The following is a 27,838-nucleotide window of genomic DNA, read 5'->3' as shown; positions in this document are numbered from 1 at the left end:
ACAATTCTCAATGGCAATCTTTGCACACTCCTATGCACCCATATCTCAGGAGTATTTGCTCAGTTTACATGTGTATTTCCTCATCTTTTAACTGTGAGCCCCTGGAAGACAGGGCTGTTCCATAATCATTTTTGTATTTACATTGATATTTATAATGTCTACTTCACACAGATAATATTTGGACACATCAACTATTAGTATGATTATCTGCCTTTAATGGTGCCAAGAGCAGTGACAGCAAAGTAGGGAAATCTTGACTATAAGTTCAAGTAAATGAATTAATGGTAACTCAAGTCTCTGATGACTCTAGATCAGGGTATTGACAAACTTTTTATTCAAGGGCCAAATAGTAAACAGTTTAGGCTTTTCAGGCCATAAGATCTCTTTCTCAGCTATTCAACTCTGTATTTATAGCATGAAAGCAGCCATAGACAATATGTAAATAAATGGACGTTGTTGCATACCAGTAAAATTTACTTATGCACACTGAATGTTATGTCATTTCCATGCATCATCGAAATAGTCTTCTTTGGACTTTCTTTCAACCATTAAAAAAATGTAAAAACCCTTCTTAGTCATAAGCTGCCCCAAACCAAGCATCCACTGTTTTCTTGGAATGGCTAATAGAACAACGGGCAGATAGCAAAGCGTCAAATCCTTGGCCTTCACATTTCAAAAGTGTAAGTGTTTGTATAGGACAGAAAACTTGTAAGAACATGTGATTTGCCACCAACCAGTACCTATTGTATAGCATGTGGAACCCTGCTCAATGTTATGTGGAAGCCTGGATGGGAGGGGAGTTTGGGGGAGAATGGATACATGGATATGTATGCCTGAGTCCCTTCGCTGCTCACCTGAAACTATCACAACTACTGTTAATCAGTTATACCTCAACACAAAATAAAAAGTTCAAAACACCGAAACCAAAAAGAACATATGATTAGTCACAACTAGATTTCCCAATCCCCAACCCCCTTCCCTCTCACACCAAACACTAGCTAACACTGGCTTTCCTGGGGGCTCAGTGGTAAAGAATCCACCTGCCAATGCAGGAGACTCGGGTAACCCCTGGTCCAAGAGGATCCCACAGGCCTCAGAGCAACTAAGCCCATGTACCACAACTACTGGTCCTGTGTCTAGAGCCCAGGAACTGCAACTACTGAGTCCACACAGCACAACTACTGAGTCCACATGTGCCAGAGCCCATGCTTTGCAACAAGAGAAGCCGCTGCAACAAGAAACCTGCACAGGGCAACTAGACAGCAGCCCCCGCGCACCCCAGCGACAGAAAAGCCCACCCAGGAACGAAGACCCAGCACAGCTGAAAATAAATAAATATGGGAAAGAAAGAGGCTTCTGAGCAGAGAGAGGAGGAAATGGGTTGGTAAGGGGGAAGAACAAAAAACGTTTAGACTCAGATGTTTAATGAGCAGGACCCCTCAGCCTGTGCCATGCTCCAGGCTGGGGGTCAGAAGCAGTTAGATTATAGAATGCTGAATAGGGTGAGAGTCTTCCCTTCACCCAAGGATGCTCCCAGAAACTTAGGTGTAACCCTAAGAAAAGCAGTACCTCAAAATGATGGAGATTAAGTTCCCAGGCCTCCCACCTTGAGAACTGAGGCTTTAAAAAGAAATTAGCTGCTATAAAAATGAAGTTATATTTCTGGCACTTGAGATCATACCCTCTGCATAGGAACACAATTAAGTCCAACTCTCTCTCAATGCCTATTTTAGCCTCTGAAAGTATTATTTTGAAGTATCATCTTGAGCTTGCAAGGCCCTGAAGAGTCACCTGGTTTGCTTCTTAGTAGAAACAACTTTAACAGTTCCATAAAATTCTTTCTATTTTAGAATTCTGGCTGTAACTTTAGGGTATTTCTCTTCTTAGAGGACTTGTCTACAAATACAATGGCAAGAGACATACGGGAGAATAGTGCCTATGGAAGCTAAACTTGGCACTAGTAAAATCTCTTCTGTATCTCAGGAGAATCCAGGAGCCTCCACTCAAATTTAAAAGAGCAGAAAATTTCAGGAGCTATGGGTAAAAATGTGGCTTATGGAAACTCTGAATGATATCTTTCAGGGAACATGATGTCCCAAAACAGACCTTTATATAATTTTTACAATTTAAACGTATTGCACGTTTTAAGACATATTAAGAGTGGGTTTTAACAGAAGAATCTCTAAATGATGTGAATACACTGTTTTGTGTGTGTGTATGTGTGTGAGTGTGTTTTAATCGTGATAGTTTTAACTTTCTCTTTCATGGTCACTGCTTTCTTCCAGTTGTTGTTAATAAATAAATGCTTTTCTAGAATTTTTTTTTTACCTTTCAATTGTGCCTCACTTTTTTCCAGTAGATGCACTTATTACAACACACTAATGTGCTGTGTAAGTACCTTGGTTTCTCTCTCCCTTCTGAACCAGCTTGTCTGGGAATCCTTTTTCATTATATTTTATGGCAGGTTGTAGTGCCCCAGAAACATGACTTTTAAATTAATCCCTCAGCTGTTTTTTTTTTTTTGCTTATTTTCCATTGGATTTTCACAGTTCAACGATCTTAAATGTTTTGTTTTGTTTTCATATATATCCTCATAGAATGCATAGATCTGCAATAAGCACCAATTTAACAGCTTAGTTTGTAGGTAATTTTTTCTAAAAGTCATCATTAGCAAGTGAAATTATTTCATCGTTCAGAAAGAATTATTGATCTAAATACCCAACTGCAGAGAGACAGGGACAGACAGACAGATGGGGAAGGGAAGAAGGACTGAATTCAAACAGTAGCTATCACGTCTCACCTCCTCCTATCCTATTAAAATCAGCTGGGTCAAAATTAAGAGTCTATTACATGCTGGAATTTCTTGAGATTTAAAAGCTTGAGAGAGTTGTCAAACACTAAGCAATATGTATTTGACTTTTAAGGTTAAATAACATGTATTTGATTATTTATGACTATCTTTTATACAAAGTATTCTATTTCTGTTTCCCCAGGGTTGAGAAGGGTCTGGAACATAATATGTGCCACATATGTTTCTACTAATAATTGTTTGTTTTAAAAGCCTACTGCATTATTACTTTATGGTACTTCACTATGGTTATTCATCTATTTTAGGTTAAAGAATTTGATACCAATTTCACGTATGAGCAACAGTCAGAATTCTACCTGCAGCCAAATGCTACATATGTATTTCAAGTGAGATGTCAAGAAACAGGTAAAAGGTACTGGCAGCCCTGGAGTTCACCCTTTTTTCATAAAACTCCTGAAATAGGTGAGTGTATTTCTATATTTATCTCTTCGGCTTTTATTTTGACTTTTGTCTCTCTTCCAAGTTTATCTTTTTTTTTTTCTCCCTGATTTCTATCAAAATTGACAAAACTATTCTAGGGCAGGTCAGTTAAGTTCAGTTGCTCAGTCGTGTCCAACTCTTTGCAACCCCCATGGACTGCAGCACGCCAGACTTCCCTGTCCATCACCAAAACCGACTAGGGCAGGTGATAACATGTAAATTGTTATTTTGCTTTGATTTTGTTAAGGCTGACTACAATTCATGTAATGGTTCTCAAATATTTCAAGATGTAACAACCAGCTGGGGGTGCTTGTTTAGTATGCAGGTTCGCTATGGCTGCTCCCAGAGTGTCTGAGTCCACGATCTGAGCTAGAGGGGATGGGGGTTGTCAAATATCCTGGGTAATTGTCAGGCATGTAATCCCCCTAAACCTTGTTTTAAAAAAGAGTTTAGTAAGAGTTACAGTACACTATTTAGGCCATTCTGATAAAATGTATTCTCCTTAGGAGACACAAAATTATTCAATAAAGATTGATTACTTACTATATGCAAAGTAAACATAAAAAATTAAAACACTTCAACATGAGGTTTTTCAATTCTCTTCTCAGTATAACCTAGCTGAGCTATTGTTTATTTTTAGATGTTTTCCTGCTCTTAATATTATTCTGTTTATTTTCTAGTCATTTAAACATTATTCTGTAAAAGCTTAGCCAGGGAATTCCCGGTCGGTCCGGTGGCTAGGACTCTGCTCTTTCATTGCCAAGGGCATAAATTCATCTGGTTGGGGAACTAAGATCCCACAAGTTGCAAGCACAACCCCCCCAAAAAAAATTAAATTAAGAAATAAAGTCTATTTGGCTAATATTTTATTTTTAATTGTAAGTAAATAATAAAATGAACCTATTGTAATTGTCATAATACTCCATGCTTTTCCCAGTCTTTATCCTGAAGATGTTTCTGTACTGTGGGTAGCTTACACACTAGATTTAAAATGTTCTTTTCAGAACTGAAGGACTTATTTGTAATCACAGCATTGTTAATGTCATTCTTACATAATATAACATCTCGGAATTATTTTATGTTTTCAAAGCACTTTGACACACATTGTAAATATTAATGACTACCAAGTAAGCAGAGGGAGTGATACAGCCAAAGATAAGATTACAAAGTTCTCTTGGTGCCCTCTATGTACACATTATTAAGGGAATCGTTTGCAATGTGGGTTATCAGTTCTCTCTCTTTTTTTTAAAGTAAGTTTTTAATTTAAGGTATTCCAACTTAAATTGATATTGTTAAAATTCTTAGGACTTTTGATGCCATTTTAGAACAGTCAGAATTTAGTAGATAATCCAATTATTTTAATGAATCTAGAATTGCTTAGCAAGATTATTCAAATTGATAATTAACATTTTCTTACAATTTATTATAGTATACATAAGTGTGTTTGACCTTTACATCAGTCAAATTTAATAGTGAAATTGGCATCATTTTACAAATGAGGAAACTGAAGCATGATTTGTTTCCTTGCTAGTAAAGAGCAGTTAAAGCACAATACAAGTTTTCTTACCACCAGCCCTTAGCAATCTCATTGATTTCTTTCTTTAACTAATTACAGTTGACTCTTTAGCAACATGGGTTTGAACTGTGTGGATTCACTTATACATAGATATTTTTCAATAAATAATATAGCACTACACAATCTGTGGTGGATTGAACTCACAGTGCAGAACAGGATACAGTGGAACCAAAAATAAAGAGGGTCAGCTATAAATTATACGAGGAGTTCTGGCTGTGTGGAGGGTCAGCACCCCAACCCTTGTGTTAGGGGTCAATTGTACCTCGAAGTGGAACAACTTACAGAAACATCCTACAAGTACAGTCAGCTCTTCACATGCATGGGTTCCACATTCATGGATTTAACCAACGAAGGGTAGAAAATATTTGGAAAAAAAAATTCCAGAAAATTTGAAAAACAAAACCAATTTGCCTCACACCAGCAACTACTTCCTTGGAAGAAAGGAATGAAAAACCTAGACAGCATATTAAAAAGTAGAGACATTACTTTGCCAACAAAGGTCCGTATAGTCAAAGTTATGGTTTTTCCAGCAGTCTCATATGGACTTGAGACTTGGGCCATAAAGAAGACTGAATGCCGAAGAACTGATGCTTTTGAACTGTGGTGTTGGAGAAGACTCTTGAGAGTCCCTTGGACTGCAAGGAGATCAAAACAGTCATTGATATCCTAAAGGCAATCAATCCTAAATATTCATTGGAAGGACTGATGCTGAAGCTCCAATATTTTGACCATCTGATGCTGACTCCTTAGAAAAGACTCTGATGCTGGGAAAGATTGAAGGCAGGAGGAGAAGGCGAAGACACAGGATGAGATGGTTGGATGGCATCACTGACTCAATGGACATGAGTTTGAGTAAACTCCAGGAGATGGTGAAGGACAGGGAAGCCTGGTGTGCTGCAGTCCATGGGGTCCCAACGACCGAGAAACTGATAACGACAGCAGCAACTATTGTATTTACAACTATTTACCTAGCATTTTATTGTATTGAGTATTTTAAGTATTCTAGAGATGATTTAAAGTATTAGGAAGGATGTGCATTGGTTAAGGGCAAATACAAACTCCATTTTAGTTGAGGGACTCAAGCTTTCCCTGAGTTTGGTATCCAAAGAGGGTCCTGGAACTAATCCTCCATGGATGCCAATGGACAACTGTATAGAACCACAAACCACAGATGTTCTCCTTTAAAAGTAAAGGTTGTAAGCTACCCACAGAAAGAATGGGGACATCACAGCTACCCTACAATTCTAAATTTAAAGTCTTTATTTCCTAAGGGAAAAATAATCACTCAAGAGGCAAAAATGCCAGCTGAAATTAAATATCTCTGAAAACTTGCATCTATCCAGGACTAACATGTTAGCTAAGAGGAACCGTAAACTATTCTCTTGGTACAAATTCCTTTCTAAGACATTAAACAAAATACAGGAAAAATGTGTTAGGGAAAGTGCTAGCATAAACAAAATACAGGAAAAATGTGTTAGGGAAAGTGCTAGCATAAAATCATTTTGAAAAATTATCTTTTTTTCTATTTGTAGAAGCAATGCAAATCTATTATAATATGCAACCTAGAAATAAGTATTGTTTACATTTTAATGGATTTAATACTAGTTTTTTCCTATACACATATTTTTTAAATGGTTGATGCTGTGGTATAAGTACTGTTTTATATCCTGATTTTCTTACTTAATCTACCTTGTTGAGTTTAAAAAACCTATTTAATCGGTGCACTTCAGTTTATGGATGTAATATAATTTAATCTTTTCTCTAGTTAAACAATATCTAGGTTATTGCATATTTCCTTTATCAATAAACTTCTTTGAATAGCTTTGTATATAAATTCTCCTTCTGCCTTTAGGTCTTATTGGATCAAGAGTTGAGCATATTTTAAGATGCTTAATGCAAGTTGCCAAATTGCTTTTCAGTAAATCTTTAATATCAATTGCTTTTTAAAAAAGGTTTCCATGAAAACAGTCATTCATTTAATCTGTTCATGAAATGTTCATTTGTCCTATACTGCATATCAGGCACTTGCTAGGTACTTGCATAACTTCAGTCAGTGAAGGAGACAAAGATCCATTAATCCTAAAGAAGACAGACAAAGCAAAAGTCTAACCAAAAGCACACAGCATTATAAACAAACAATAAATCAAAGCAGTAAGAATTAAACCTCACCACCGAAGTTTGAATTGCTTCATAATGGAAAAAATAAAAAGATAGTTTCTGTAATACTTTAATTAACTTGCTTAGTAGTGGGGTTTGGGGCCAAACTTTCCTGGTAATTTATTTATTTATGAAGAAACATCACTTTTTGGCCTTTTGGCTAAGATCAAGTATGAAGAAACACAGCCCAGGCAGTAATCCTCCCTTCATGGAAGAATTTCCTGTTTCTGTGCTCTAAAATTCTTATTTGTGTACCACTAAATAGATTCATCCTTGTAACAATGCGTTTTCAAAATTTTGCTCAGATGGCACCACAGGACAAATCGTGACGTAGGTATGGCTTTCCTGCAGACCCTAGCATTCTTCTGTATCACTTTCCCTTGGATAGCGCCTTTCCTTGGCTTTTAAAAACCTGGTCTCCAAAAGAAACCAAATGAAATCATTTTATAGTATAACCAAATTATAATAAGGGTTAAATGACATACTCGCTTTTTCATCCTTAGAGTATTTAGACTTCAATGGAAAACAAAGCCTTACACAGTAGCCCCCCCACCCATATGGGTGGGGAATATATTCCAAGACCCCCAGTGGAGGCCTGAATCCACGGATAGTGCTGAACCTTATATATACTATGTTTTTCTCCTGTAAATAAAACATAAAGTTTAATTTCTAAATTAGGCACAGCAAGAGATTAACAACAATAACTAGTAATAAAATAGAACTATAGCAATATACACAGAATATACATTGTGTGAATGTAGTTTCTTTCTCAATTTCAAAATACTTATTGTGCAAATTTAATGCCTTTTGCATCTTAACTAAGCACTCAGCACACACTCTGGCTGTAATTTTTGCAGTTTGAGGTATGATAGCAAAACTAGCACAAATTTCTTTTTACTTCTTCATAATTTAAAGGACAGAAGATTTATTCTTACCATACAGCTTGGCGTAGAACTATTTTTCTTTCCTTATTAAGTTGAGAGTTTTTATCTTTTCGCTTAAAGGAAGCACTTTACAGCCTCTCTTCAGCATATCCAAATTTCCAGCATCACTATGCTTGTTCTTTGGGCCCTTATTATGTAAGATAAGAGTCACCTGAAGATAAGCACCATAATACAGAAAAGTTGTTTTGATAACCAAGAAGGCTACTAAGTGACTGACAGGCCCAATTTGTGGATCATCCATATCCAGGGTAGGATGGAGCTGGACAATGCAAGATTTCATCACACTACTCAGAATGGTGCACAGTTTAAAATTTAAAAGTTCTTTATTTCTGGAATTTTCCATTTAATAGTTTTGGATCCAGCTGACCAGGGTAACAGACTGAGGAAAGCAAAACCATGGATAATGATAAGAGGAGACTAAAAAAGAAAAAATAAATCAACCACAGAATATACTTTCAGACTTTATGGGACAAATTTCCCTGTATTAGAGACTACTATGTTTCTATCCTGGTATAATAACAAGAGGCTAATTTAGTGGCTGAATTCAGGTGACTTCAGGATAATAAATAATACAGCTAACATTTATTGGATGCTTGTTATGTGTTGGGCACTGTGATAAGAATTTTACTTATCACTGCGGCCCTATAAAATTGTTATTCCAATTATACAGAGGAGGATGAGGCTCACGGAGGTTAAGAAGTTTGCTGAACATTATAAAGCTGGTAAATGGTAGACCTGGGCATGAGTCAGGCTGCAGGATTCCAGCACTTACCCTGTAGTTCTGCTGGTCTCCTTCCTAAGAGACCTCAGAGGGTCCCTTGTCAGCCTCCTCTGGATCACCTAACGAAATCCTCCTCTACACACTAGCTAATATGCCAACGGAGCTTCTTTTAATTCTTTTAATGTTTGTTATGAAATGCAAATACATGAGAGAAGAGGGAACCATAAGATGCTATCAACTGTTTCCACTTTGGCATGAATACCAGATGTGGAAGCAGGTTTGTGTTAAAGTGATGAGAATGAATCCATAGGAACCTTGGGATGGGATAGGGCAGTCAGAGACAAGGACAAAGTACAGGTGGAAAAGGTGACCTTGCCCAAGAGAAGGCACCACAGGGAAATTCACAGTGTGTTTTTCCAGCTGGAACTTGGTTCAGTAAAATGTCTTGGAAGCAGTGCTTCGCAGAGGATCATCCGCATTAGAAATGCTTGGGTACCAGTGAAAAATACAATTCCTCAGCATCTATCAAGTGGTATTTCTGCAGTGTGTTCTGGAGGTTGGACATACCCTTTAAGAGGGAGAAGTGTGTGGACCAAGAGGGTCAGAACTGATTGCCCAAGCCATTGCCTTAGTAACATGGTTTTGGGGGGCAAAAAAGGGTGGGTACATGAGAATCTCAGGTCATTCTCTCTAGTATTATCTGGTTCCACTTCTGCCTCCTTTTCCTCCTGCCCACCACTTCCTCAGTCCCTGAGCACCCCAGGATCTCAAGAAGTATAGGATGCCGGGCCATGGCTCCAGTGAACCATCATGTTCCAAATTACCCCCACGGCCTAGACCCTCTCTGCCCCTGGATATGAGGTTTCAGCAGAGGCACTAAAAATTTCCAGGGGCTGCTGAAACTGGAGCTTCTAGACCACCAACCTGGATAGTCACTGCAACAATTCTTGGAGTCATTAAGCAATGCAGAAATAGCACCAAAAGGGAAAAGATATTTTGTTGGCACAGAAAACTTCCACTGAAAATATGAACGTGAATTTCCTAATTTCACTCCTACTGATGTGAAAAACTGTGAGAAGAGGACTTCTAGGCCGGAATATTTTTCAGTTCTGTTGTAATACAGATCCTTTTGTCATGAAGAATTACAGGCCTTCTAACCCCTTTAATGACAAGTTAGAGGCCTGAGGGAAGGGCAGTTACATTTCACAATGACTAATTAACTTGGTTGAATTACAACTTGCAGTAGAAAAGTTTCCCAGAGAAATCATAGTCTTTTTTTTTTTTTTTTTTTTCTGGAGGTTCTCCAGAGGAAGGCAAGTATAAGCAAGATATTAAACCACATTGTTCTTTGTTCTTGCAAAATACCATTGGTTGTATTACCAGTGACTCAAAGATTCTCATTAATTTTTCAGGATTTTAGTGGCTCAAAAAGAAAAAACAAATGTTATATCAATGGAACCAAATATAGGTGATAATAAATATAATGCAAATTAGAAGTGGCACACAGAGTGTACATTGCAAAAATTCTGTTATTTGTAATTAAGAGATTTCTGATTCATTCATATTAAGATGGATTATAAATTTGTAGGTTTGTGGTTACTAAGCTGGGTTAAACGTATATACACAATGTTCTTTGAAATACTTATGATTTTAGATCCTTCATCTGGATTTATTTAATCTTCTTTGGGTCCTGTCCCTAGTAAACCACCAGGGTTTTGTAGAATAAAGAACAGTTCATAAGAGTTTCACAATCTCTCTGAGGTCTGCAATCAAATAATAGAGAATAAGATTATGCTTTTCCATGAGGAAGTCGTAATCTCCTGTGTTAGTTTCCTATCACTTCTATTAGAAGTTAGAATAAATTCAGTAACTTAAAACAATACAAATGTGTTTTCTAGTAGTTTTGGAGGTGAGCAATCCAAAATAAGCATCACTGCACCAAAACCAAGGTATTGGCAGGACTATGCTCCTTCTGAAGGCTCTCAGAATCAGTTTCTTGCATTTTCCAGATTCTAGAGGCTGTCTGCATTTCTTGGCTTGCAGCCCCATTTTTCATCTTCAAAATCAGAAGCATAGCATCTGCCAATCTCTTTCTCGGACTCTGATCCTCCTGTCTCCTTATAAAGACCCTTGAAATTTCACTCCTGAATATAGGATAATCTCCCCATCTCAAATCCCTTTTGCCATATAAGGTAATCTAGCCACAAATTCCAGGGATTAGAGCATGGACATCTTTGCAGGGTCAATATTTGTCCTACCATGTCTCCTCACCTAACCACCCACTACCAGAAATTGCAAAGTTTACCCACTACAGAATTTTTCATTGTGATTGGGTGTAAGCAAAAGAAATAAAATCTGGTTTTCTGAAGCAGAAAAGGAATTAATTATTGGAACGACAGCTGAAAAGTAGTAGAAAGGCTGGTAAAATGGTCACAGATAGGATCCAAGGGATGGGGGCAGCCAGAAGCACAGCCAAAATCTTAGCCAGGGAAAACTCTTGTGAGGACTCTGCACGTGGCACTGTGCTCCCTGCCACTGCTTCCCTGTGCCCCAGACACTCCACTGCTGCTGTTACCAGACTCTGGATATAGCTATTGCATCTATGTTGGATTCTAAGTAATTTCCTGGAGCCATGTGTGAGTGGGGAAGAAGGGCATCTGATGAGTGAGGCTTAGGTCATCTGCTTGCAGCTACTTGCTGGCTGGGGAGGGGGTGGGATGGGATAGGGAGAGGGTTTCTCTGCTCCACTGAGGCTACCACAGTGGGAAACCCTACCTGCCTCCTACCTCCTCTAGGATGCCCACAAAGAAGTAGGTCCTGCAGCTGGGCAACTGAAAAATGGCAAATGTCCACTAGACTGTTCAGACTAAGGAACAGGTACATGCTGGGCTTGATAGCCAGGCTGCACCTTTGAAGAATCCTGAACCACTAGGTAAAACTGGAAGCTGCCCATGCTTGTGCATAGAGTTTGCTACACTTTGATATCAGATCCTCACCTCTGTGAGATCCATGTCACTCAAGAAAATGTCTAGGTGGCTGCCATTTTTTTTACCTTTTCCTTCTCTTATTCTTTCTCTTTAATGATATGACCGCCATACCCAGATTTCTTACCTTCTTCTCCCTCAACTGTAAGGAATATAAGCATGACAATAATCCCTTGAATATGTCTAGGCACGACCTCCTATCCTTAATATACGAGGATGACATGGTAACTTATGAAATGATTCATTGTTCGACTTGTTTTTCAAGGCGTGGTAAAGAGTTTATTCTGACGTATCCTTCTCTCTGCCCAGGGCTTCTGGTGACTATTTGATAGTTCTGCCTACTATCTTTTGCTTTGCCATCTGACATGGACTATAGTCAAATCTTTACCCTTGGCCCAAATAATGTTGAATTCCAACCATAAAACTAAACTGGCCTAGGATGATAGCAGGTAAATGCTGTGAAACAGTTGAGGTTATTAGAATAAGGAGAATAAAAATAAAGATATCAAAAGGAGATGCTTATGTTTTAAGACAAACAAGACAGGAAAAAACCTTCACTAACTTGAAAAACATACCTTTAGTATGACTTCTTTTTCTAAAATACCTAGAAACTTCGGAAGGAAAGGTCTAGAAAGGGCCCTGTGTCAGCTCTGGTCAAAGCTCTAAGATGCAGGTCTTGGTTAGTGTGGTTCTAACACCAAGACTGGCAAGGACAAAAATAAAGGTGCCTTAAAAATATCTACGCCCTTTGGCCTAACAATTCCAGTTATAGAAATCTAGCCTTAGGAAATAAGTAGAGATATGAAAAGAAGTCTGATGCAGAAAATTTATTTAAAAGCTAATTATAAAATAAGAATTTGGAAACAATCTATAAGTCCAGTAATAGCAATAGCTAATGCTTACTAAGCTTTTAATTTGTATAAGCCATGGTACTAAGCACTTTGTATGAACTATCTCATCAAACCTCACAATAAAGCATTATTATTACTATCCAATTTGACAAATGAAGAAACTGAGTCACAAAGCAGTTAAGTAATTTGCCCAGGGCCATGCACCTCTGGGTGATGGAGCCAGGATTTGAACAGTTTCATCTAAATCCAAAGCTGTTATTTGAAATCACCAAGATACACAGTTTCTCAATGGGAGAATGATAGAATAAACACAGTATAAACATGATGAAATATTTAATTGCCAGTAGTATGATGATTGTCAACAAGTTTTAAGAAAACTTTTCGATGTTCATGATGTAGTATTAAATAAAAAAACCCAGACACAACATTTAGTAAAGAACATAATCTCCACTAGGGCATAGATATACACCAAAGACTATTAACAAACATAAAAAAAGATTGTTTCCAGTTTTTGAACAAATACAAAATTGTATTTTTTTTTTCATACTCTTCTATGTTTTTCAAGCATCCTGTAGTTAGCATGTGTGTGCGTTACTTGTTCAGTCGTGTCCGACTCTTTACAACCATGTGGACTGTAGGCCTCCAGGCTCCCCAGTCCATGGAATTCTCTAGGCAAGAATACTGGAGGCCATTCCTTTCTCCAGGGGATCTTCCTGACTCAGGAATTAAACCTGGGTCTCCTGCATTACAGGCAGATTCTTTACTTTCTGAGCCACCATAGCTTGAATAAAATAGTTGGTGTTCAGAAGAAAATAACTCTAGGCTGGAAGAGTCTAAGAATCAGCACTCAGTGGGTGAGTCCAACCATAGGCCTTTGGGGTGGGTCCTGAGCCCTACAAGGCCAGGCAGCTCTAACACACTGGCCAGCCCCTAGGGACAATGGCTAAGTCTCAGTAGGGGAGCTCTGCTTGCTGGGCTGGCTGAGCTGCCCCACCTGCAGCCATCCTGATAGAAAGTGAGATTGTTAATTAATGGGGTCAGCGACCAGCATAAATCACATGCCAGAACCAGGTAGGAATTTTTACTCTTGGATCTCTGCCTAGGTGACTTTGGACATGTCATTTATCCTTATTATGCCTTTGTTGCCTCATCTTTAAATGAGAACAATAGTATTATCTACCTGATTGGGTTGTTGTAAGGATTAAATGAGAGAAAGCATGTAAAGTCTAGTGCATTATCTGGAATGTAATTAGTACTCAATAAATCATCACTTTAAAAGAATAACAAAACACATTTTGCCCCATGGTAGACGCAGAGGAAAAGGCTGAGGAGACTAGTTTGACATTATCCGTAAGGCACAGATGGAATACATTATTGCAAAAGTTAATTCCTTTTGAGTAGATCTGATTAAATTAAGCTGGTATTCAGTGGGCCAAAGAATGCAGTTATGCTTCTAGTTTTGTCCAAGAATAAGAAACTACATCTTAAAAAAAAAAAATTCTCAACTCCCTATAAACACGTTCCCTTCTGTTAAGACTAACTCTAGTGTCCAATGTCAGTGTGTATAAATTATATAAAAATTTTTACCAAATTAGAAATGATTTGGGGTTTCTGAGTATACTCAAATATGTGCTGTGAGAGTAATAAGCATAATTTAATGTTCTGCTGCAGAGGCAGAATTGTGTCTTTACAGACAATACCACAGACATTAAACAAATAACAAAAATACCGTGAGATTTTTTTTCCAGCGTTTTAGGCAATACACTGATCATCAGAGTTGATATAAACAATGTTTTTAGTCATGGAAGCTGGATTAAGGGTTAGGGCTTTTTTTCCCTTCTCTTTTATTTTTCTTTTAAAATTATCTTCTCTTTTTAGAGTTATTGCTTTTATAATGAAAAATATTAAGTGTGATTTTAAAAGAAATGACCTAGCCACTTGGTGGCAGTATGCTGTGAAGAATATACAGTCTACATGATTTCATTTTAGTCCCATGCTTAAAAATTTTATCATTGACTTGATTTCTTCTCTGACAATTTTGCTTATAATTGTCTTACTTCAGATACATGATTCTTTATGAAATTACCTTCTCACAATTAAGCACATTTTTTAAATGGCTTCATTACTCTAACCTGGTCAATTCGAAATTATGATAACAAAAGACTCTAAAGGAGGATTATGTTTCTTCTCTATTAGGGCTAATAAAGCCTAGTAAGATATAAAAATTATTTTTATGTGATGCAAATTAATAACTGATGTTTCATTGCCAAATAACCACCTGTAGTTTATACAACAGAATTATATTAACCTGTGTTTAAAAGCTAGCAACATTATATATTATTTTTAAATAAAATGCTAATTCAAAAATAATAAAAATGAGAACAAAATAATCCAGCAACATATGCTATAAACCTATTATTCTGCCAAACTAAAAGTTGTATTACATTTTAATGTAATATTTTTCTTAAAATTAGATGAATAATCTTGGCTGTTGGCCATTGGTGTTGGAACCACACACTCAGGGGAAAAAAAGATTTACAGAAGCACTGAGGAGCCAGAAAGAGTTTCTGATTTGTCACAATTCAGAGTAGGGCTTCCCAAGAGGCACTAGTGGTAAAGAACCCACCTGCCGTTGCAGGAGACATAAAAAGATGATAGTTCGATCCCTGGGTTGGGAAGATCCCCTGGAGGAGGACACGTCAACCCACTCCAGTACTCTTGCCTGGAGAATCCCATGGACAGAGGAGCCTGGCGGACTACAGTCCATAGGGTCGCACAGAGTCAGACACGACGGAAGCGACTGAGCATGCAGCATGCACAGTTCAGAGTGAAACATTTCCCTCTTGCTGGGGAGAAGCGAGATAAAAACACAAGAAAGAACTTTTGGCTTTTCTGATGTTTTCATCTCCTAAAATTCCCTACCCATGGGTCTTAGAAAACTCCTCTTCAGTTGAGCCTGTGTTTACAACCAGATCAGCATTTTATAATCATTTCCAAAGACCCATAGGGACCTTTTTATTGGAACTCTGTGATATTTTTGTCAAAAAGAGTTGCCCCAGCCACATACCTTGTTATAAAAGCCTGTGATATCCCTGTAGCGGTTAAGGACATCTCTCAGCAGTTAAGTTGTGATCTCTCCCTGACCCCCACTGTAATTCTTTTAAAAGAAGAATTTGAACACTAAAATCAGAATGACTGAATACACAGGGTTTGAGGCCCTCTTGGGGATCCAGAGCTTAGAACCACTTTCAGGAACATCTTCCATCAACTGGGAGAATCGTGTCCTTGAAATCACCTCTGGAAGTTTTTAATTATCAGGAGGGAGGAGGTGGGTGAGGAAGCTCCAGGACTCTTGAGTTCAGACTGAAAATGTGTTAGCTGTCAAGGAAGCTAGAGGACCCCACCCTGGTCAGAAGCATTCATTAGCAGTGTTCTGAGAGCCTGTATGAGTAGACAGGGCTGGCCAGGATCCTTGCCAGCGGGGAAGGAGCAGAGGGAAGTCATTAATGGCATTCCACCCTTATGTTATAACTTCAAAGTGTCTGCTAATCAAAACTCAGTTTCTTATATGGAGCCAAGACGTTGTTTGCCAACAGCATCTTGAAGATTATGCAAAGGCAAAAGTGTCACATCTTGGAGGCGCTTAAGGAAACCTGAACCTTATTGCATCACCTATTGGAAGGAATCAAGTAGAGACCGGTTGGGCATTTTCTTCTGGGTCAGTGAATGAAATAAAGCTCCTTGGTATTTGTTGCCTAGAAGTCTCATGAAATTAGTGGACACATCTTGAAGTCTTACAAACTCCAGGTAGTTTTTATCGTCCTTTGAATGTTTCCTCCTTTGGGATTTATCCAATTTAATGAAAAGAAGAAAAGACACACATACTAGAAGGCTTTTACTCCATCTTCCCAGTCTATTAAAATTAGTGGTTTACTTTATTCATCTCCAAACAAGTAAAGAAACTCTCTTAGGAAACTGGGTAACCTGAGTGCAAAGAATGAAAAGCTTACACTATTTTCTTTTTGTTTAAGTTCCTCAGGTCACAATGAAATCATTCCAACATGATACTCAGAATTCTGGACTTCTAATTGCTTCCATCTTTAAAAAACACCTTACTTCTGGTAAGAAAATACTGCTTAGGTTTGTTGAGTAGTCTTAGCAATCATTCATTTGAATGCTCCATACTGAAAAATCACGTTAGGCATAAGTTCTTGAGAGTAAGATATGCCACATGATTTACATAGGAAAATAACCAACAAAAATCCGCTTAAAATTGATTTTAAGGAGTGTTTTAAGTAGATTCTGCTGGCTTTTGCTCTGGGTTAGAAACATGTTCATTTCAATTGGTGCTAAGGCTCAAGACCTCAAAAATTCTTCCTAAAAAATATCATTAGTTAAGTGTTTACCTTGTGCTAAAAGTTTCATGTACTTCATCTTTTTCAATCTTCAAAATAACTTCTTGAGGTAAGTGTTATGAGTCTATTTTACAGATGGGAAAACTGGAACTCAGAGACATTGAGGAACTTGTTTGGACTAAAATTCAAATCCAGTTTTCCAAATCCTAAAGTCTATTGTGCTCCTTCTCTTACACAAACCAACTCCCATTTTATTTGTTAGTATGACTAGGTATTTTCCATTGATAAGCATACCAAAATGTTTTAGGCATAAAAAGATGAGATCAGGTTGTGGAGCATTTATTCCCTTGCACAGAAACATGGCAGGAACAGTATAAAAACTTTTGCAGGTGATACTGATGTTCTTTGGACTTTTATTTATTTATTAAAAAAAATATTCTGTGTTGCCAGGCACATATTCTATGTGCCAGTCACTATTTTGAGTATTGGGGAATTGGCAGTGAAAAAAACGAACAAAGCCCGTCTTCATGAAGTTTCTTTTCTAGATAGATGAATGTGTGTTGGGAGGAGGTAGACAACAAACAAAACAAGAAAAGTAAGGTGGCAGTAAGCATGATAAAGATGAAGCAATGTAAGGGTACTCTAAATTTTGTATTATGTGAATCAATTATGAGCCAAGTGCTTAGGTTCAGAAAAGATCCCTAATTACAGATGCCTACACAGACAAGCACCTTGGTATTGCTGTGGGCGACTGTGGCGGCTAGGAACTCAATGGCTGCTCTATTAAGTAGACATCATTTTACAGAAGAGGAAACTTGAGCTTTGGCAAGCTCATTATTATGCTCTGAGATTACAGAGCTGATAAATGGCAGTATCTAATTGGAACCCAGGTATCTCGGCTTGTACTTTTGGTCACTCTGCTCTACTCCTCACACCCCTTTACCTGATCCCATGTTAACTTAGGGATTCTCCATCGGGAATCTGGTGGGCTTCCGTCTATGGGGTCACACAGAGTTGGACACGACTGACACGACTTAGCATCATCTTCTAGGCTCTAATGTCTCCAGTCAGTCCTCCCATTAGTGGCTTGAAATTCTCAGCAATAGTATTTTAGTCCTAGGAAAACACTAACTCCATCCCCCACAGGGACTAGGAATGAACTAAGCCACATTGACCCCAGCCTACCAGCTGGCTTTAGGAGAGGGGCTGGACAGCCTGGAGACCCCCAAGTGTATGTTCGGTGCAGCTGGAAAATAACTAGAGTAGGGCCAATTCAGTGCCTGTCATGTGGTAAGTATCTGATAAACATTTGTCAAAAGGAGGAAGGAGGATGGAAGGAGACAATACACAGCATGGCTTAGATACAACTCCCACGTGACAAATCGTGTCTCAATTACAGTCTACATTTGAAAACAGAAAATAGGGTTTTTCATGTACTAGGGAGAAAATGCGGAGAAGGCAATGGCACCCCACTCCAGCACTCTTGTCTGGAAAATCCCACGGACAGAGGAGCCTGGTAGGCTGCCAGTCCATGCAGTCGCTAAAAGTTGGACATGACTGAGCGACTTCACTTTCACTTTTCAGTTTCATGCATTGGAGAGGGAAATGGCAACCCACTCCAGTGTTCTTGCCTGGAGAATCCCAGGGACGGGGGAGCCTGGTGGGCTGCCGTCTATGGGGTCACACAGAGTCGGACACAACTGAAGCGACTTAGCAGCAGCAGCAGCAGGGAGAAAATGTGATGGGCCTGGCAGGTAATACATGTTGAATATATTATTTATTTAAAGATTTCAGGTGATTAATTCTACTTCAAAGTTCAAAAGAAGCATTGTTTCTAAAATAAAATATCAGTACAAAATATAAGACAGTTTGAATTTCTCTCTTATATATTGCTCTAAGTAGAGTGCCCTTTTTCAGCAGGAAGAAATTCATGAACAGTAAATTTTGAAGAATGGTGACAAACTGTACATAACTTCGGTCTTGTACAAAAGGTTAAACAAACCAAAAAAAACCTCAGTTGTGATTGTGGCCAGCTTTAGCCTCTGTCACAAGCAATTGGGAATTCTCATTTGTGTCAGACAAACCGAATGAGGTTCATCACTACACTTTTTTAAATATAAAATATGCAAGCACAAGCTCAGAAAAAAATGTCTAACACTGACCACATTTGCCAGAGACTCACTGACCTCAGAAACCCACTGACCTCAGATCCATGGAACCCAGTCTTCTCAAACAAAAGATATTGTTGTGCAGTTCGGAATGGCAGTCACTTTACAGCCCAAGGTAAAGGTTAATTTTATTTCTTCTTCCTGTTTCCATTGAGATTAATGACCTTCACTTGGCTCAGAAAGAGAGAACAGTGATTCTGGTATCACATGTTGTTGTTCAGTTGTGTCCAACTCTTTGTGACCCCACGGACTGCAGCATTCCAGGCCTCCCTGTGCCTCACCATCTCCAGGAGTCTGCTCAAACTCATGTCCATTGAGTCAGTGATGCCATCCAACCATCTTATCCTCTGTCACCCCCTTCTCTGCCTGCCTTCAATCTTTCCTAACATCAGGGTCTTTTCCAATGAGTCAGTTCTTCACATCAGGTAGCCAAGATGGAAATTATAGCTAAAATTATTTTTCTTTCCTTTCAGACAATAGGAAACAAGACATTGGACTTTTATTGGGAATGGTCTTCTTTGCTGTTATGCTGTCAGTTCTATCTTTGATTGGGATATTTAACAGATCGCTTCGAACTGGGTAGGTTTTTGTTGAATTTGTTTTCTCATTTAGACCATATATTTGTACCATCAAAATAGAGTCAACTATGTGATTTATTTTAAAAATTCAGCAACACTTTTTGAGAAAAAGGCAAAATAAAAGGAACAGTATTTAATGAGTATGCATCCATGCCAAAAAGTGAAAGTGAAAGTCGCTCAGTTGTGTCCAACACTTTGGGACCCCATGGACTATACAGTCCATGAAATTCTCCAGGCCAGAATATTGGAGTGGGTAGCCTTTCCCTTCTTCAGGGGATCTTCCCAACCCATGGATCAAACACAGGTCTTCCGCATTGCAGGCAGGTGCTTTACCAGCTGAGCCAAAGAAGAAACCCGAGAATACTGGAGTGGGTAGCCTATTCCTTCTCCAGGGGATCTTTGCCACCCAGGAATCAGACTGGGGTCCCCTGCATTGCAGGTGGATTCTTTACCAACTGAGCATCAGGGAATCTATCCATGCCAAACTCTTTACAAATGTCATTCATTTAATCCTTGCAACAACCCTGCCAGAAAAGCTGAGTGACCTATTTTACAGATGATTTAGATGAGGTGTAGAGAGGGTAAGTGCACAAACCAAGGTCACCAAACACTAAGCCAGGAATCCAGAGGCGGCTGACATCTAAGCCCATGTTCTTTCTCTCCCTATGCAGTGTTCTCAACGTGCCTCAAGTCTGTCTGCTGTGCCTGGATTCTTCACAGTAGTTAAGCTGTAACCTGCTTCAGTTCAGTTCATTTCAGTCGCTCAGTCATGTCCGACTCTTTGCAACCCCATGAATCGCAACAATCCAGGCCTCCCTGTCCATCACCATCTCCTGGAGTTCACTCAAACTCATGTCCACTGAGTCAGTGATGCCATCCAGCCATCTCATCCTCTGTTGTCCCCTTCTCCTCCTGCCCCCAATCCCTCCCAGCATCAGAGTCTTTTCCAATGAGTCAACTCTTCTCATGAGGTGGCCAAAGTACTGGAGTTTCAGCTTTAGCATCATTCCTTCCAAAGAACACCCAGGGCTGATCTTCTTTAGAATGGATTGGTTGGATCTCCTTGCAGTCCAAGGGACTCTCAAGAGTCTTCTCCAACACCACAGTTCAAAAGCACCGATTCTTCGGCGCTCAGCTTTCTTCACAGTCCAACTCTCACATCCATACATGACCCCAGGAAAAACCATAGCCTAGACTAGACGGACCTTTGTTGGCAAAGTAACGTCTCTGCTTTTGAATATGCTATCTAGGTTGGTCATAACTTTTCTTCCAAGGAGTAAGCGTCTTTTAATTTCATGGCTGCAGTCACCATCTACAGTGATTTTGGAGCCCAAAAAAACAAAGTCTGACACTGTTTCCACTGTTTCTCCATCTATTTCCCATGAAGTGATGGGACCAGATGCCGTGATCTTCGTTTTCTGAATGTTGAGATTTAAGTCAACTTTTTCACTCTCCTCTTTCACTTTTATCAAGAGGCTTTTTAGTTCCTCTTCACTTTCTGCCATAAGGGTGGTGTCATCTGCATATCTGAGGTGCTTCAAGTTCTACCCAAATAAATCCCCTGAATCAGTCTGAAGAGAAGTGTGGCATGTCTGAATTCATCACTTTGAACCAATTGTGTTAGTGTTTTAGCAGCCCTATTGCCCATTTTCCTTCAGTTCAGTTCAGTTCAGTCACTCAGTCGTGTCTAACTCTTTGCAACCCCATGGACTGCAGATGCCAGGCCTCCCTGTCCATCACCAACTTCTGGAGTTTATCAAACTCATGTCCATTGAGTCAGTGATGCCATCCAACCATCTCATCCTCTGTCATCCCCTTCTCCTCCTGCCTTCAATCTTTCCCAGAATCAAGGTCTTTTCAAATGAGTCAGCTCTTCGCATCAGGTGGCCAAAGTATTGGAGTTTCAGCTTCAACATCAGACCTTCCAGTGAACATTCAGGACTGATTTCCTTTAGAATGGACTGGTTGGATCTCCTTGCAGTCCAAGGGACTCTCAAGAGTCTTCTCCAACACCACACTTCAAAAGCATTAATTCTTCGGCGCTCAGCTTTCTTCACAGTCCAACTCTCGCATCCATACATGACTAATGGAAAAACCATAGCCTTGACTAGATGGACTTTGTGGACAAAGTAATGTCTCTGCTTTTTAATATGCTGTCTAGGTTGGTCATAACTTTCCTTCCAAGGAGTAAGCGTCTTTTAATTTCATGGCTGCATTCACCATCTGCAGTGATTTTGAAGCCCCCCAAAATAAAGTCAGCCACTGTTTCCCCATCTATTTCCCATGAAGTGATGGGACCAGATGCCATGATCTTAGTTTTCTGAATGTTGAGCTTTAAGCCAACTTTTTCACTCTCCTCTTTCACTTTCATCAAGAGGCTCTTTAGTTCCTCTTCACTTTCTGCCAAAAGGGTGGTGTCATCTGCATCAGTTCAGTCACTCAGTTGTGTCTGACTCTGCGACCCCAAGAATTGCAGCACGTCAGGCCTCCCTGTCCATCACCAACTTCCGGAGTTCACTCAAACTCATATCCATCAAATTGGTGATGCCATCCAGCCATCTCATATCTGGGGTTTTTGATATTTCTCCTGGCAATCTTGATTCCAGCTTGTGCTTCCTCCAGCCCTGCATTTCTCATGATGTACTCTGCATAGAAGTTAAATAAGCAGAGTGACAATATACAGCCTTGACATACTCATTTTCCTATTTGGAACCAGTCTGTTGTTCCATGTCCAGTTCTAACTGTTGCTTCCTGACCTGCATACAGCTTTTTTCAAGAGTCAGGTAAGGTGGTCTGGTATTCCCATCTCTTTCAGAATTTTCCACAGTTTATTGTGATCCACACAGTCAAAGGCTTTCACATAGTCAATGAAGCAGAAATAGATGTTTTTCTGGAACTCTCTTGCTTTTTCCATGATCCAGCAGATGTTGGCAATTTGATCTCTGGTTCCTCTGCCTTTTCTAAATCCAGTTTAAACATCTGGAATTTCATGGTTCATGTATCGCTGAACCCTGGCTTGGAGAATTTTAAGCATTACTTTACTAGCGTGTGAGATGAGTGCAACTTGCGGTAGTTTGAGCATTCTTTGGCATTGCCTTTCTTGGGGATTGGAATGAAAAGTGACCTTTTCCAGTCCTGTGGCCACTGCTGAGTTTTCCAATATTGCTTACGTATTGAGTGCAGCACTTTCACAGTATCATCTTTTAGGATTTGAAAGAGCTCAACTGAAATTCCATCACCTCCACTAGCTTTCTTCATAGTGATGCTTCCTAAGGCCCATTTGACTTCACATTCCAGGATGTCTGGCTCTAGGTGAGTGTGAGTGATCACACCATCATGATTATCTGGGTCGTGAAGATCTTTTTTGTACAGTTCTTCTGTGTATTCTTGCCACCTCTTTTTAATATCTTCTGCTTTTGTTAGGTCCCTACCATTTCTGTCCTTTATTGAGCCCATCTTTGCATGAAATGTTCCCTTGGCATCTCTAATTTTCTTGAAGAGATCTCTAGTCTTTCCCATTCTATTGTTTTCCTCTATTTCTTTGCAATGGTCGCTGAGGAAGGCTTTTTTATCTCTCCTTACTATTCTTTGGAACTGTGCATTCGAATGGGAATATCTTTCCATTTCTCCTTTGCTTTTCACTTCTCTTCTTTTCACAGCTATTTGTAAAGCCTCCTCAGACATCCATTTTACTTTTTTGCATTTCTTTTTCTTGGGGATGATCTTGATTCCTATCTCCTGTACAATGTCATGAACCTCCATCCATAGTTCATCAGGCACTCTGTCTAACAGATCTAGTCCCTTAAATCTATTTCTCACTTCCACTGTATAGTCATAACGGATTTGATTTAGGTCATACCTGAACGGCCTGGTGGTTTTCCCCACTTTATTCAATTTCAGTCTGAATTTGGCAATAAGGAGTTCATGATCTGAGCCACAGTCATCTCCAGGTCTTGTTTTTGCTGACTGTATACAGCTTCTCCATCATTGGCTGCAGAGAATATAATCAATCTGATTTCGGTGTTGACCATCTGCTGATGTCCATGTGTAGAGTCTTCTCTTGTGTTGTTGGAAAAGGATGTTTGCTATGACCAGTGCATTCTCTTAGCAGAATGCTATTAGTCTTTGCCCTGCTTCATTCTGTATTGCAAGGCCAAATTTGCCCATTACTCCAGGTGTTTCTTGACTTCTTACTTTTGCATTCCAGTCCCCTATAATGAAAAGGACATCTTTTAGGGGTGTTAGTTCTAAAAGGTCTTGTAGGTCTTCATAGAACCGTTCAACTTCAGCTTCTGCAGCATTACTGGTTGGGGCATGGACTTGGATTACCGTGATATTGAATGAATTTTTTTTCTCACTGTATCAGCATGCTATATAAAAACTTTTCTACAGTATCATGAACTTACCAATTTGTTCTAGTTTTAGGTATGCTAAAAGAATATGAAATAGTAAAAGAAACTGAACCATAAAATGTATAAATATATGTAAAGAAACTACTTTATGCTACAGTTCAAGGTCAAGTTGAGCTAGCAAATTCTGTGCAGCCATTTTGATTGTTAATTAGTTGAAGTTCTTACAGAAGCTGCATAAGCAGATAAGCAAGCCTGATTTGTGTGGTGCATTGTTAACATGTAATAATGTGCCAGAGCTTACTGTAGTCTCTTCTAAGCCCAAGCTAAACTCCCAAGACAACCTCTTTGCTCAAAGCAACGTTTACATAAATGTAGAAAGTGCTTTCACCACAGTGGCAGTGCCAAGGGGTAGCTTTGGAGGAAAAGTGGAGTGGTCATGGCTTCTCCCTCTTCCTTCTGTCACACAACCCCAGAGATCCTTAATAAGTACACAAGTGAAGTAAAAACTGGTACTCTCTCCGTGCCATACAATGTTCCTACTCTGACCACATAAGGAGAGTTTGTGGCTACCACTCTCTCTCAACCTTATTTAGAATCATTACAATTAGAGGAGCTCAAATATTATAGTTTTCTTATATGACATTCTCTTCTTTAATATTTCTTTATGGTTATGCTCCCCTTGGAAAGTTTTACATTTATCCCTTAAGTTTTACAAACTTTTCCACACTAACATCTCCACTTATAATGCTTTGCCATATTTAACGCGTGTATAGTTTCACTTCCTGGGTGGTTCTCCCGCTTATCTTGAATCTAGCATGAGTGCTTTGGAATGTTCCGACTCCTTGGAGGCAGAGCAATATGGAGAAGAGGAAAATCTGAAAAGATACTGAATCAACTTCCCATATAACTTTTAAAGAGATGGAAATCTTAGTTCCTGCATTGGAAATTTTAATTTTTATTATGCATTCTATTCTAGTTTATTTCCTAATCTCCAAGATGTTTGCCTGCACCAGTCCTCCAGTAAGATACTTATTCTAATGTGTCATTTTTTGTTTTTTTTTTTAGAATTAAAAGAAGAATCTTACTGCTAATACCAAAATGGCTCTATGAAGATATTCCTAAATTGGAAAACAGTAAAGTTGTGAAAATACTTCAGGTAACCAAACACCATTAAGTACAAACTAAATGGCAGCTGAGACCAAGAGCACAGTCCAATAGTTAAAGTAGAATTTCCTTTCAAATAAATAAATGTGTGTGCATATTTGCACAACTGTATAAACATATGCGGAAATAAAACTGTACATATTTTGGATCATACTTTAGAGAGATGAGAGAATGGGTTAGGGGAAGGAAAGAGAGATGGAAGAGAGAAGCAATCCTATTCAAAAGAGAAAAGTGAAGAAGAAGATTGTAAGCCAGGTGCCAGAGCTACTTGGTGGCCAAACAATTGGTAGGTGTCCCCAGAGATCAAAGGGACAGGGAATAAAATCTCAATAGAAGGAGCCTCAAAGACACAAAGGGGCTTCTGTTTTACACGAATTGAAGAAGCAGGTGGAGCCCAAAGAAGACACTACTTTGTTCCTGAGACCCAGTGGAATTCAAAAGATGGATGTGAGGAGACTGTGGCAGATGGTGTCGTCACCAGGGGTAGACCAGGTCTCCAGTTCAGTGAAGAATAGAAGGTTGTCCTAGGAAGATCCTGAGGCAATAGGGGATCTTGCAGGTTTTGCAGGAGCAGCTGCTGGTTATGAAGGAGAGGAAAGAATCCACTATGTGTGCTCTTATACTTTCTGGCTCTCTGGCCTGGCTGTCAAGGGGCTCAAAACTCAGTTGATTGGACAGACACATCATCTAAGCATTGAAATGCAGCAACGTAGTATAGTGAAAGAAATGAGGCAAAACCTGATGAGAATGTAGAGGAACTATATTAAGAGATGGGAAGGAATTGCTCAGGAGAGACAGAGAACATTCAAAATAGGGAGGCTACATAAGCAAAGGTACAGAGGTAAGAAGAGCCTGCTGGGTGTGGCTTTGTGGAAACATTTGATGTGAGGAGTGGCTGGAATAATGGGGGAATGCAGAGTGGTCACACAGAGTCAGACATGACTGAAGTGACTAAGCACTGCTCGTAGAGTGGGATCAGGGCACAGGAGGCCTTGTTATGGAACTCAGACTTCATTCTGCCAACCAACAGTTTTCAAGCTTAAATTTATTTTTAGCCTAGGGACCCTCTGTTCAACTGATGTTGAAGTAGACAAGTATTGCAAAACAAGTAAAAGTGGCTCTATCTGGAGATCTAGTGAGCCCACTAATCAACTCCTTTCAGAGCCCCAGATGAGTCCTTAAGGCAATAGTTCTCAGCCTTGATTGCACTTTAGAATCCTGGTTCCCAAGCCACAATCTTTGGGGGGAGGCCAGGATCTTTGGGGGGAGGGCTGATGTGGGGAGACCCAGGTGTCAGCATCTTCAAAGTTTCCCATGTGAATCCACTATACAGCCAGTGTTGAGAACACTGTTAAGGGTTTGAAAACTACTGTGAGAAATTAGCATTGTGAGGGGTGGGCAAAGTGTCAAGAAGCAAGAAGTCCTCAGTGCTGACTTTGTAGAGGGCTTATAAGGAGTGTAATGTGCCTATGGAAAATGACAAGGAGCGAGTCACTGGTGGTCCATCCAGGGGTTCAGTTAGAAGTGAATAGAAGATAAAGAAATGGGGATGGATGTGGAGACATCTTTTGATGAATGTAGACTGGAAGAGAAGTAAGAAAGGGGCTATGCTGACACATGGTCAGATGCTCTCAGTGCTGATGGTACTGATGCAACCTATGTATAACAATAGCTTCAGAGCAGTATGGACTCAGAATTGTATTTGTACTAAATTGGGTGGGCTTGAGAAGACTAGTATGGGGTGGCAGAGGTGGGGCAAGGATTGATCAAGCAAGACTATGAAGGGTTGAGGAGGAAAGGCCTACCATGAGCAGGAGGAGGGATCCTTGTCACTGGATACTTAAAGGAAAAAGTGTGGACACGGTTGACTCTAAGGGAGGTAATGTTGTACATAATGGAGGGGTGGTCTGGAATAACTGAACCCATACATAGAATAAAGTAAATAGTTAACACCCGGCTGAAGGTCAAGTACACAGTCAGTAAACTACAGCTGATAAACCCTGTGGTCTTGATATTCATTCCACTTAGTCACTCTGTCTTGTTCCCCCACTAGTTATTCTGGGGAACTGGGAACATTCTGTGGCTCAGACAATTGTCCCTGACCTCACTCTGATCAGATTCTTCTCTTCCTTTAGCGTCCTCACTCTTGAATAGTCCTTGCTTTGTGTCCTTCATTGTGGTCTGTCCCCTATGTACTTTTCCATTCAGCTGCCAACCTGAAGAGGGGAAAAAACCCCCTTCCTCTTGGTTTACTATAGCAAATCTACTTCCCTTGATTACATCTGATCCATGACTATATGTCTGCCCTTCCCAACACAAACCTAGCAAAGGCCCTGGGGAGGCTGAGTTGAAAAAATTTTAATGATATTTCACTCTGCTTTATTCAAGGTCTTCCTTTTGCCAAGCTTCCTTCCCATCCTGAGCTCTTGGAATTAGAAATGAACCTTAGGGTTTCCTTCAGATGAGGTTTTGCTTTCTGCCAAAAGACTAAGAGGTGGTAGTCTAGTCAGTTCAGAACACTCAATAGAATACCACACTGGGCAGCTTAAGTGGGAAGTCCAAGATCAAGACACAGCAGATGTGGTTCCAGTGAGAGTTCTCTTACAGACAGCTGTCTTCTTGCTATATCCTCAGATGGCAGACTAAGAGATCAGTTTTCTTGTGTCTCTTCTTATGAGAACAATAATCCTATTTATGAG

General features: G+C 39.5%; 1 protein-coding gene across 1 annotated transcript in view; it reads left to right on the top strand.

Moving 5' to 3' along the window:
• The window catches only part of IL23R (interleukin 23 receptor), a 60,509-nt gene that overhangs the window by 31,078 nt on the left and 1,593 nt on the right, over positions 1–27,838 (top strand). Inside the window, exons 6-9 of the mRNA XM_040231933.1 lie at positions 3,115–3,271; positions 16,554–16,643; positions 19,519–19,624; positions 25,041–25,131. Coding sequence (XP_040087867.1) covers positions 3,115–3,271; positions 16,554–16,643; positions 19,519–19,624; positions 25,041–25,131 — 444 coding nt within the window. The remainder of the gene's footprint in view (positions 1–3,114; positions 3,272–16,553; positions 16,644–19,518; positions 19,625–25,040; positions 25,132–27,838) is intronic.

This window comes from Oryx dammah, unplaced genomic scaffold, assembly GCF_014754425.2.
Source record: "Oryx dammah isolate SB20612 unplaced genomic scaffold, SCBI_Odam_1.1 HiC_scaffold_28, whole genome shotgun sequence".
In the NCBI taxonomy this organism is placed as follows: Eukaryota; Metazoa; Chordata; class Mammalia; order Artiodactyla; family Bovidae; genus Oryx; species Oryx dammah.
Note: the sequence above shows the minus strand (reverse complement) of the source record. Positions and strands in the feature narration are given on the sequence as shown.